Genomic DNA, 12229 nt, shown 5'->3' with positions numbered 1-12229 from the left:
TCGAGGACAACATCCTGTTGGCTCTCATGTTGGGGAAGGCGGGACAGGGCGTCGGCCAATGAGTTAGCCGAACCAGGGAAATGGTGCAAGGTGAATTGAAACTTGGAAAAGAAATCAGCCCATCGGAGTTGTTTGACGCTGAGGCACTGGGGCGTTTTGAGAGTCTCAAGGTTCTTGTGGTCAGTCCACACCTCGAACGGGACCCTCGCCCCCTCCAGCCAATGCCTCCAGGTGGATAGGGCAAGCTTTATCGCCCCCGCCTCCTTTTCCCAAACTGACCAGTTACTTTCCATGTCATTGAATTTCCTGGAAACATAAGCTAAGGGGTACAACATCGCCCCTGCTTCCTTCTCCCAAACTGACCAGTTACGTTCTGTGTCATTGAATTTTCTGGAAACATAATTAAGGGGTGCAACTGGCCATCCTCCCCTTCCTGTAATATTGCCTCTCCCATAGCAACATCAGATGCATCAGTTTGCACAATGAATTTTTTTGTTTCATCGGGGTGGGCGAGCACTGGTTCGGAGGTGAATAAGGCCTTTAGGCGGTCGAGCGCGTTTTGACACTCATTGCTCCACGGGAGCGTGGCGCTCGGCTTTGTAGCCTCCGGGCCCTTCCCCTTAGTTTTTAGGAGGTCTGTGAGGGGTAAGCTGACCTGGGCAAAGTTGGGTAAAAAGGTTCTGTAAAAGTTCGCAAAACCGAGGAAGGATTGGAGCTGTCGTCTGGTTCAGGGTACCTCCCAACCCACCACATCTTTTACCTTCCCCGGGTCCATGCCTAGGCCCCGGTCAGAGATCCAATATCCCAAGAAGTCAATTTGCGTTTTGTGAAATTCACATTTGGACAGTTTGGCAAACAGTTTGTGCTTGTACAACGTGGTTAAGACCTCCCTCACCAATTTCACGTGGGAAGGCAGGTCGGGGGAGTACAGCAAGATATCATCAAGGTAAACAAGCACCCCCTTGAACAAGTGCTTGTGTAATACTTCATTGATTAAGTTCATGAAGACCCCCAGGGCCCCCTGAAGGCCGAAAGGCATCACCCGGTATTCGAATTGACCCAGGGGGGTGTTGAAAGCGGTCTTATGTTCGTCCCCTTCCCTGATGTGCACCCGGAAGTAGGCATCTCGAAGGTCTAGCTTGGAGTATATTTTCCCTTTGGCCGCTTCCGCGAGCAAGTCTTTAATCAAAGGCATGGGATAGGCACTAGTAGACGACACTGCATTTAAGCCCTGGTAATCCGTGCAGAGTCTTAGCCCCCCATCCTTTTTTTTCAGAACAGCACTGGGGCAGCGAAGGGGGACGAAGCCGGTCGGATGAACCCTCTGGCTAAGTTCTTGTCAATGAACTTGCGCAGTTCTTCCTTTTCGGCCGGTCCCATTGCATAGATGCGCCCCTTTGGCAATTTCTGCCCAGGAAACAGTTCAATGCTACAGTCTGAATGTCTGTGAGGGGGGAGCTCATCCACTTCTTCCTCCTCAAACACTCTAGCCAAGTCCCTATACTCAGGTGGAATAGTTAACAGCTCCTCCTGAGCCAGGCACACACAAGGACCAGTGTTCCCTCTAAGCTGAGTTAGTGTGAGTTAGCTCACAGTTTTTTAGCCTCCGGCTCACACATTTTTGCCTTTGCTCAGGAAGGGATGGCTCCAGAACAAACTAATTGATGCAGCAGCCAAATAGCTCACTCACAACTTTAATGCCAGTCGCTCACAAAGTAGAATTTTTGCTCATAAGACTCCACAGCTTAGAGGGAACATTGGCGCCAGTTCGGGTCCCATCAGTGGCTTTGGCTCTTCGGAGAAATGAACTGTACTTTCCCCTCATCCCACAAGATGTAGGGGTCGTGTCCGTGCAACCATGGGGCCCCTAGGACTAAAGGGAACCTGGCGGTTGAGGTGATCACAAATGCTCTATTCTCCTACTGTTCCCCTGCCCCAATCCGCAATGGCACAGTCTTGTACTCGCATGGGTCTTTCATTGTAGAGCCGTCCATTTGGGTGAATATCAGGGGGTCTTTTAATTTCACTACCCCAGCCTCTAACCCAGTAACCAGGGAGGGGTTGATGAGGTCCCTCCTGCACCCTGAGTCAATTAGTGCTCTCACCCGGATATGCGTGCCGAGGCTGGGGTTAATAAAAGTCACAGTCACGAAAAAGAGGGAGGGAAAACTGCTCACCACATTAGGCGCCTCTGGGATCGGGTCCTGCTGCTCCGTGCCTCTTACAGCAGGACCAATCCGTTTCCCGCCGGCTCGGGGTCCTCTCCACTGGATTCCGCCTCCTCTTCCTCGGGAGCCGCTTGCAATGCTTTGTCATATTTTGGCTTCCCAGTCGCCTTCTTCGCTGGCGTGGCGGGGTGCACTCGGGTTGGTTCACTGGGCCCCTGTTTCACAGGCCCTGATCCGCCGCAATTGGCCGCGAAATGGCCCCGCTCCCCACATTTCAGGCAAAGCCCCTGCCTCATGTGCTGCTCCTGGTTCGACTCCACTGGCCGTGGCGCTTTCCCTTTCGTTGGTTGAGGGGTCAGCCGACTCCCTGCCGTCACAATGTCCAGCCGGAGGGTTTGCAGGCGGGTTTCCGTGCTCTCTGCCTCTTGCATCCAAGCTAGGAGGGATACAGGATCAACTGCTCTCGGGACTGTCTCCCGAATCTCCGGGTTCAGTCCCACTTGGTATAGTTCCTCCAACACCTGATCAGGCCAAGATTGCACTTTGGCCACGTGGAGCTTGAATTCCGATGAGTATTCCCTCACCTATCGCCTCCCCTGTTTAAGGGTTCGTAGAAACACCCTCGCTTTGGGCCCGGCATTCCGGACTTCAAATTGGGCTCGCAACGCCCACATAAAAGCATCCAGATTACTCAATTCCGGGCCCTGGGCGTTGTGCAGCCCCACATACCAAGCCGCCGCGGGTCCCCGGAGCAAGGGAACTTTTACCTTTACCTTTACCAGCATCATGTGTGCAGGAGTATGAGGGCACTATGGGAGACACCTGCTGCAGAGACGTGTGTCTCCATGGACGGACGGCCGTGTGTAGGGAGGGAGAGGGCAGCTCTCAGGTTAAGACAAAGAGAGGCATCCTCTTCAGGCTGTATGGGGCCTCACTGGTCACTTGAGTAGGAGCAGCAGACACCACGAGTATGCAGGGGGAAGGAGGAGGATGGAAATGGCACCATCAAGTGGCCTACCATTGCAACCAAGCACAAGAGAGGCTCTCCTGCTGTGGCAGGTCAGCAGTGGTCCTTCCTGTGGCTCTTGGGGCTCAGCAGCTGTCCCACAATGCCAACCCCTGACGCTGGCTCTGCAAACAGGTTTGAAACTGGTTTGTAGTGTAGATGAAGTGTAGTGGTACAGAGACATTGACCCGAGACCCTTGTGCACATGATTTTCAGTAGATAAGCAAATGCAGATTGTGTATCTAGGTGGGGGGGTTCTGACCCGGGGGCGAGGGGCTCTTGTTCCTGTGTCCTTCACTCTCCCTAAATAGGCGAGGTGATCTGAAGATAAGGATTGCCTTAATTAGGGATGCTGCATAAATTAGTATAAAATATAGCCCATCATTTATACGGGGTTTTAATTCACTGCTCAAGGTACTTCACATGTTTTATCACAGTAATTCTTGCAGTACTTGGTGTAGTGATTAAATGTGCGGACTCTAATCTGAGAGAACCAGGTTTGATTTCCCACTCTTCCACTCGCAGCTGCTTGATGACCTTGGGCAAGGCATAGTTCTGTCAGAGCTGTTCTCTCAAGGACGGTTCTGGAAAGAGCTCTCTCAGCCCCATCTACCTCATAGGGTGTCTGTTGTGGGGAGGGGAAGGGAAGGGAAAGGAGTCGGTAAGCTACTCTGAGACTCCGAGTGAAGGGCGGGGTGTATAAATCCATCCTCCTCCTCCTCCTTCCTCAGTTTTATTTCCCAGTGGCTACCCAAAGTGGATTACAAAAATACAATTTAAATAACATAAACAAGAACGATAACGTAGAATAAACTGCAGTAGGAGCCACAATAAAGATTACAACAAATTACAGTGGACTTCATTTTAGGTCCCCCGACCCAGATGTCTCAGCCCAGCCCGATCTCATCAGGTCCTCGAAGCTAAGCAGGATTGGCTCTGGTTAATATGTGGATGGGAGCCCACCAAGGAGGTCCAGGGTTGCTACGCAGAGGCAGGCAATGGCAAACCACCTCTGAACTTCTCTGGCCTTGAAACCCTACAGGGTTGCCAAAAGCTGGCTGTGAGTTGATGGCACTTTCCACCGTCATATCCTGAGTGAATCCTGAATCCACACAGCCAGAGCTCTCAGGATTCCAGGTTTTGAGCCAAGAGCCCTTTGGCGCTTGACCTTCTGCTCCCACGAAAACAGTCTTGCTCCTGGCCATGCTCAGGTATTCACAACGGGAAGGGAAACAGAAGCACAGCTTAGATGTCATGCAGCTTTCCGAGATGCTCCCGAGAATTCTCTTCCTTCAGCCCCTGCCCATTACTGATGGTGATGTGAGAGGAAGGGGTTTGCCTAAGGCCACTTGGTGAGTCTGGGGAAGAGGTGATGTTTGAAAGGGCAGCTGCTTGGCTCACAGCTCTTAGCAACTAGACTACACCGGCTGCTGTGGAACCTACAAAAGTGGTTCTGAAACCAGCAAGATGAATTTCCAAAGGGGTATGTTTAGAATAGGGGTAAACTTAATTAAGTGACTGGAACCTTCAAGACTAACACATGCCTTTTGGCCAAAGTGTTCACGGGCTACAGAGCATGCTTCATCCGACGGATGAAGGTTCAGCAAGATCTAGTCCACAGAAGTTCTTGTGGCAATCAAGCAGGTAGTCTTCAGGGTTCCACAGCACTCTTTGCTGGCCTTTGCTACAGCCCAGGAGCAGAGCTCCTCTAACCTGGATAGCCCAGGGTAGCATGATCTCATCAGATCTCATAAGCTAAGCAGGATGAGCTGTGGTTAGTGTTTGGATGGGAGACCACCAAGGAATACCAGGGCTGGGACGCAGAGGCAGGGAGTGGCAGAACCATCTCTGAATATCTCGTGCCTTGAAAACCTGATGGGGTCGCCACTAGTCCAGTGTGACTTGGTGGCAAAAGAGAGAAAGCAGCCAAGCTGCTGTTCGAGAGAAGAACTGGAGTGGGCAGGTTCTGAGTGACAGGGAAGGTCCCAACTAGTCCCGAGGGTCGACTGTCTTTGGCCCGGCCTCGGGACTGCCCGGTCATTGATTCTCTTATGCCACCTGAATGGGAGTGATTGGCTGAAAGCTCTCTGCTTCTCTCTTCCAGGAAATGCTCCAGGAGAAAAGCTTGTCCGAAGCAGAGGACGGGTTTGTGGCACCCCAGGCCCCGGGCCATGCGGAAACAGCAGCCGGTTCCCCAGTCCTTGGCGTCGCGGGAGTCAGCAACACGCCTCTGAGCAGCCCGCAGGGTCCAGATCCGGAGCAGGTATGTACACGATTTCAGTACTGATTTTATTAAAAACCTTTCTATCCTGTCTTATGTTCTCAGGCGCGAGGCAGCTAACCATGGAAACAATCAGGTGGCGAGGAGGTGTCAGCTAGCTGCTATTTTTCATGTGTATGTGTCCTTTCCTGACTGTGGCGCTACGGCGCATGCTTGCTCGCTGTAAACAGCAATAGGGAGGCGCTCATGAGACTGTGTGAACTGGCGCTGCCATACTGGGTTATCTGACTATCCTTGAGGAAGAGGGAGGGCTTGCGTTCCACCATTGGTGGGAATCTTTCTGCTCTCATGAGGCACGGAGACTCTCCCGTTCATTATGTAACCTCCCGCTGGGAGAATTCCCGCGTGCGTGCTTGGATTTCATTTGCACCATCACGCTATATGAAGGGATGCATCCACCCCATTGTCATTCCTAACAATATCCCTGTAGACCATGGCAACGGACCTGTAATCTAATAAAGCATAACGCTTCCCTGGAATCCTGTGTGGAGATTTACTTGCTGTTGAACCTGACAGGAGGATACGGAATATACCAGCCCCACTGGCAAGCTTTAAATTCAGATTAAAATACACAAAATATAAATGAAAAATGTAAAAAAAGAAAAGAAAAATGTAAGAAAAGAAAAGAAAAAGGCACACCCAGATTTTTATTTAAAGCACACAGAATTAGAATCAACACATCCAAATCTGCTCCACCAAATGCTTTCTAAAATAAAACGGTTTCCCATGCCTTCCTACAGAGAGCCAGTTTGATGTAGTGGTTAAGTGCGCGGACTCTAATCTGGGAGAACCGGGTTTGATTCCCCACTCCTCCACTTGGACCTGGCTGGATGACCTTGGGCAAGCCGTAGTTCTGATAAGAGCTGTTCTTGAAAAAGAGCAGTTTCTGTCAAGAGCTCTCTCAGCCCCACCTGCCTCAGAGGGTGTCTGTTGTGGGGAAGGGAAGGGAAAGGAGTTTGTGAGCTGCTCTGAGACTTCTTTGGGTAGTGAAGGGCCATGGGGTATAAATCCCATCTCTTCTTCTTTTTCTACATTGGTTTCAGTTGAGGACAGTGACAGGTCCACACCTCATCTGGCAAACCCGCCCCCCACCACACTTTTCTGCCTCCCCCACGAGGCAGCGGCACAATCAGAAGTGTTTAGTGCCATCTGGTAATGTTTTAACTGTGTATTATTTCACTGTTTTGAACTGCTTTTGTTATTTATGTGTGTGTTATTGCTGTTCGCCACCCTGAGCCTTGTGTATACAGGGGAGGGCAGTCTAAAAGTCTAATCTATTTTTAAAAATGTAGTTTTAGGTGGGTAGCCGTACTGAAGAGCGAGATTTGAGTGAGATCTGAGTCCAGCTGCACTTTAGAGACCAAGAAGATCTCCATGGTACAAGCTTTCGAGAAGAGAGCTAAAGTATATAACCTGGGCAGTGTTCCCTCTAAGCTGAGTTAGTGTGAGCTACCTCACAGTTCTTTAGCCTCTGGTTCACACATTTCAGTCTTAGCTCAGGAAGGAGGGCTCCAGAGCAAAGTAACTGATGCAGCAGCCAAATCGCTCGTTCATAATTTTGATGCCAGTCGCTCACCAAGTAGAATTTTTGCTCACAAGACTCCACAGCTTAGAGCCCTTATTCGTTATTTTAATTTGTGTTTAATAAATACATGTATATTGTTTAGGTTTCATAATTAGATTTTAAGAGTTGGCCCTCTTCTATTCTTGACTAACCTTTATTGTCCCAACAGCCTTATTACATATCTGTTGGAAGAGTCTCATTGTTCTGAGTGGTTTGCTGCTATAGAAAGGAAAATCGTCTCAATAGGCTTATGCTTGAATGATATGATGTCCTTATCTGAAGTACACATCTTTGCCCTGCTCAAACAGAGATTAATTGATATTGAGATGCAAGAGCTTAGAGCCTTGGCTTCTGGTAGATGCTCCCCTTTAAGATGGGCACGTTTTCCGATCAACACCCCTGCACAATACTTATCGGATTTGACTTCTCCACAGCTGCGTAGAGCATTTATGCTGGCCCGCTTTAATGTGCTCCCCTCTGCGGTTTTAGCAGGAAGATTTAAGAAAATCACCTACTCTGTTAGGTTTTGTGGTTGTGATGCAGAGGAGATTGAAACAATCGAACACGTATTCCTCCACTGTAGTTTGTATGATGACATTCGGGCAGTCTATCTAGAAGCCATACTTAAGAAAGATGTCAAGCAATCAGATGACAGAATGTTGTACCGTTTATTGGCTTCACAAAATACAGTGGTTATTGAAGCGGTGGCTAATTTCTGTAGCTGCCTCATAATGAGGAAGCAGTGTGTTAAATCCATGAACTGAAGGGTGACTGTTTATGATTCTGATCCATGCCAATAAAGGTTTTGAATTGAATTGAATTGACTAACCTTTATAGGTTCTGAATTCTAGGTTTTAGGTTCAGTCTTCCCCCCCCTTTTTTGTTCTCACTGTGGAGTTATTACATCTACCAAAGGACAGGACTCACCACGGGAAAAGCCTGTGATCTCACCGCACCTATAAAGGAGGGCGCCTTCCCTTGCAAACATGTGATGCAAATTGAGTAGCCTGGCACAGAGCGCTCATAATTGAGTCCACAGTTGCCAAGCATGGGAAGGAGGCAGTTTCCAAATTCGGGACAACTGAGGCCCTTCTCCAATCACTGACTAAGCTGCTTGGAGAACCTCATTCCCAGTTTGACTTCTGAGATTTCACAGCCCGTGTCAGACTATGCCAGAGGAAGCTTGTGGTCGCAGACAGAAGCTTGGATTTAGTTGGGTTTTTAATAACAATTGCTGAGATTCTCTGGATGCTGAATTGGGTGGCTGGGATGAAACTCTGTCCTTGGGTTTCATAGTGACCTCATTTTCCATTGGTTGGTAAACTTGGGTTTGGGGTATACAGCTTCAGGTAGGGGAGGGGGGCTTACATGAACCCTTATCCCATGCCATGGCCCAGCTCTGCCTTAGGGGAGGGAGCAGTTGTGACTCAGCAATTTAAAAAAACAGCGCAGGAGATCCGGTCATAGATCTTGTCTTGTTTGATGCTCAGAATGAGGCCAGCAGTATCACAGAAGGGCAGCATGTGAACACCCACATCCTAAGGGCAACGGTCTTCCTCAGGACTCTCCTGTTCCTGAAATACTAGGGCTTTGGCCAATGCTCCCTCTAAGCCGTGGAGTCTTGTGGGCAAAAATTCTACTTTGTGAGCTACTGGCATTCAAGTTGTGAGCGAGCAATTTGGCCGCTGCATCACTTAATTTGCTCTGGAGCCATCCTTCCTGAGCTAAGACAAAAATGTGTGAGCCGGAGCAATTTGGCTGCTGCATCACTTAATTTGCTCTGGAGCCATCCTTCCTGAGCTAAGACAAAAATGTGTGAGCCGGAGGCTAAAAAACTATCAGCTAGCTCACACCAACTCAGCTTAGAGGGAACACTGGTTTGGGCTGTCTTTTGCTTCGTGATTTTGTCTCATTCCATCTTGCTTTTTGTTGTTGTTCAGTCGCACAGTCGAGTCCGACTCTTCGCGACCCCATGGACCAGATCACGCCAGGTCTTCCTGTCTTCCGCTGTCCTCTGAAGTTTGCTCAATTTCATGTTCGTTGCATCTATGACACTGTCTAACCATCTCATCCTTTGCCATCCCCGTCTTCTTTGACCTTCAATCTTGCTTTTATGCACAGCCAATTTCTGCACAGATCCCAAAGCCTGGCTACGATGAGATTTCATTTTCCAAAAGGAGGCTTCTCTCAAGTTCTGAACCTTTTCAAACTTGACTTTTTAAAAGTGCATTGGCCAGGTGGGACACTCTCCCGGGTGAGATCTGAGCCCTGCGGGGCTGAATGCAGATCCACAGGGCCTGCAAAACGGAGCTTTTCCCACCAGACCTACAGTTCTCTCCCCACCCCTTCCTTGCTTGCCCTGCTCCCCTGTATTATTTTAACATCTGTTGTTGCACTGGGGTGTATTATTCTAATCTTTTGGCTGCCATTGGATCTTGATATTAGACACTGTCCTTAATGTTAATTTAGATTTATTGACTTCAATATTTTTATTGTTATTGTTGGTACCCGCCCTGAGCCTGTTTGCAGGGGAGGGACTTACTGAATTGTCAGCATTCACTAATTTTATACCTGAAGAGGAGCTCTACATCACCACAAAAACTCCCCAGGTCTGTGGGCATCCACACCAGGTTGCCAAACAAAAATTCAACCCGGGTCTTAAGCACAGCTATTAGGAAGTCAGGCCATTGAATTAAGTGGGGCTTATTTCTGAATAAGCAGGCTTATGCCTGGAAAGGCATTGCATTTGGACTTTTCCAGCTGATTTGAATTGGTATCGTAATTATGCCTCAGGAGTTAGCTGTTCCATGCCCTTGTAAAAGGTGTAAACCTGGCCAGAAAGAAGGTGGCTTTCCATAAAAGGTTGCTAAAAGCTTAAAGAACTGAAAGCCACATTGAGCTAATCATTATTTTTTTTCCCAGGGAAGAGGAAAAATTCCTACAAATGGGTACTGGGGTATCTTAGCTTAGATGGTCAAATTTAAAAAAGATGGCATTAGCAGTGGCTATCACCTGTGATATGTAAATGGAACCTCCATGTACAGAGGCAGTATACAGCAAGTACCGGACTCGGGGGCCCGGCTTGTAAAACTTCCTGGAGGCATCTGTCTGGCCTAGGTGGACTCTTGGTCTGATCTGGAGAAGCAATTCCTATGGATCCTTTAAAATGAATTTTTCTGGTACCTATCTAGGAAGTCCTAGCAATCGGCAAACCACTTTATCTGAAAAAAGAGATAAATAATACACCAGCCTTTCTCCAGGTGGCAAGAATGTGTGTGTGGGGGGATCTATTTCATTTGAGGGCCCCCCCCCCGCCTTTTTACTGCTTGCAGTCTCAACACTGGAAGTTCCGGAGACTTTTGTTCATTCACACACTCCCCCTTGAATTTTTTAAAAAATCTTGTTTTATAGTCTTCTGTTTTAAAGTTTGTTCCTCCGACTGTTTTCCTGAATAACCAGTAACTCTTTTCAACAAAGAAGTCTCTGGAGACTCCATAATCAACCCACAATCTTTGATTGCAAACATCTTTAGTTGCCTTCCTAAAATAGTAATTCCTAAAACCTGCTTGCCAATGGAAATAAACTGAGCCCATAGTACCTTTCATCGGAGGAGGCTGACCAGTGTCACCTGCCATGAGTTGCTGTTCTGGCATCGCCTGCTTTAAATCAGCCACCATTGAGAGGGTGGGCTAATTTTGTCCCATCTCTGTGTCAGATGTGTTTCAGTTATCCAGTGCTTCATAATTATCTGATGAGGCTGACTTTTGTGTCTTTGCATCAGTCACTGTTTGAGGCATGCCTCATTCCAATCATCCCTCACTGGGAAATAGGTAATTCTGCTACCTTTCAGTATAGTGTGTGATTTGGTCATTCACTGCAGAGATACGGTAGAATTACCAACCCTTTGAGGAAGCTTTCTGGTGTATCTCTGAATGAGTCCCATCAGGAGGTACATCCAGACCAGTGACTAGGGCACATACACAGGTGTGGGCTCTTGTGTTGGCATTTAGCAAACTTTCCCCCCTCTAATTTAAAATTTCTAAATTCTCTAAATGTCTCTAATTTAAATGCAGAAAGCTGGCTATTAGAATTCTGGCAACCCCTGGTTTCAGACCTCCATCTTCTTTTCTCTTTTAAAAAATGGTTATTCACTAACATTGCTAGAGAAGACTTAATTACTAAAGTTTTATATGCCAAATTGTTTAATTGCAATCTGATTTATACACACACACACACACACTGTGATTTTGATCTGTATATATACATATTCTGTGATTTTTACACGATAATTAAACACAATTAGGCACCCTTATGCCAAAAAGAGAGGAGAATGTACAGTTTATGTGCCAATCTGCTATGTTTGCTGATTGGCTAACTTTATTTAGTGTGCTTTCTTAAAATAAAGTGCTGACAACGTTTCCCATATCAAAATTATAACCTGTTGTATAATGAGCAAACTGAGATGTGAAGTCGACTGTGCTCCCAGTTAAAGCTTTTTTTTTTAAGTCCTATATAAACTCACCATGTATTAAGGAACAGCAATTATGCCCCAGGCCTTGAAGCTCAATTGACTTCTGTTTGCAACAATAGCGAAGCGGGGAGGGAGAAAGCTGAGACAAATTGCTAGCAGGAACGGAGGGGCAGGGAGGAGGAGTGGACATCAGGCAAGTCTAAGCAAATCCATCTCAAAATGAAATACATTGGCCATTAAATAGGAACACAGATTTTTTTTTAAAGGGGCAGTTAACTAAAGAGAGGTTGTTTTTTCCCCCTTCAGCTGATTTAATCAGCTGACTTAAATCTCATTGTACCAGCTGATTAGTGGAACAAAGTTTGAGTCCAGTGGCACCTTTAAGAACAGCAAAGTTTTATTCAAGGTATAAGCTAACGTGTGCATGTACACTTCTGCAGATCTAAACAAATGCACGCACATGAAAGCTTATACTGCACTCGAAAGCTTAGACCTTGAATAAAACTTTGTCAGTCTTAAAGGTGCCACTGGACTTAAACTCTGTTCTGCTGCTTCTGAACAACATACCACCTGAATCCAGCTGATTAGCAGTGCGTCCTAAAGTTACTTGATGACCACTATGGACTCACCCTTGGAGACTCCACCCCAATGTGTAATCACACTGGTCTACCTCACAAGGAGGTTGTCAGGAATGCAGAGATAACACATGTTGACATTTGTTTCATACTTAGAAACATCG

General features: G+C 47.4%; 1 protein-coding gene across 1 annotated transcript in view; it reads left to right on the top strand.

Moving 5' to 3' along the window:
• TBX4 (T-box 4) overlaps window positions 1-12229 on the top strand; it is a 114732-nt gene that overhangs the window by 25885 nt on the left and 76618 nt on the right. The window contains exon 2 of the mRNA XM_015416436.1: window positions 5279-5437. Coding sequence (XP_015271922.1) covers window positions 5282-5437 — 156 coding nt within the window. The 5' untranslated portion in view covers window positions 5279-5281. The remainder of the gene's footprint in view (window positions 1-5278; window positions 5438-12229) is intronic.

Source organism: Gekko japonicus, unplaced genomic scaffold (genome assembly GCF_001447785.1).
Source record: "Gekko japonicus isolate JY-2015 unplaced genomic scaffold, Gekko_japonicus_V1.1 scaffold1851, whole genome shotgun sequence".
NCBI lineage: Eukaryota > Metazoa > Chordata > Lepidosauria > Squamata > Gekkonidae > Gekko > Gekko japonicus.
The sequence above is the reverse complement of the archived record's forward strand: the minus strand, read 5'-3'. Positions and strand labels throughout refer to the sequence as shown.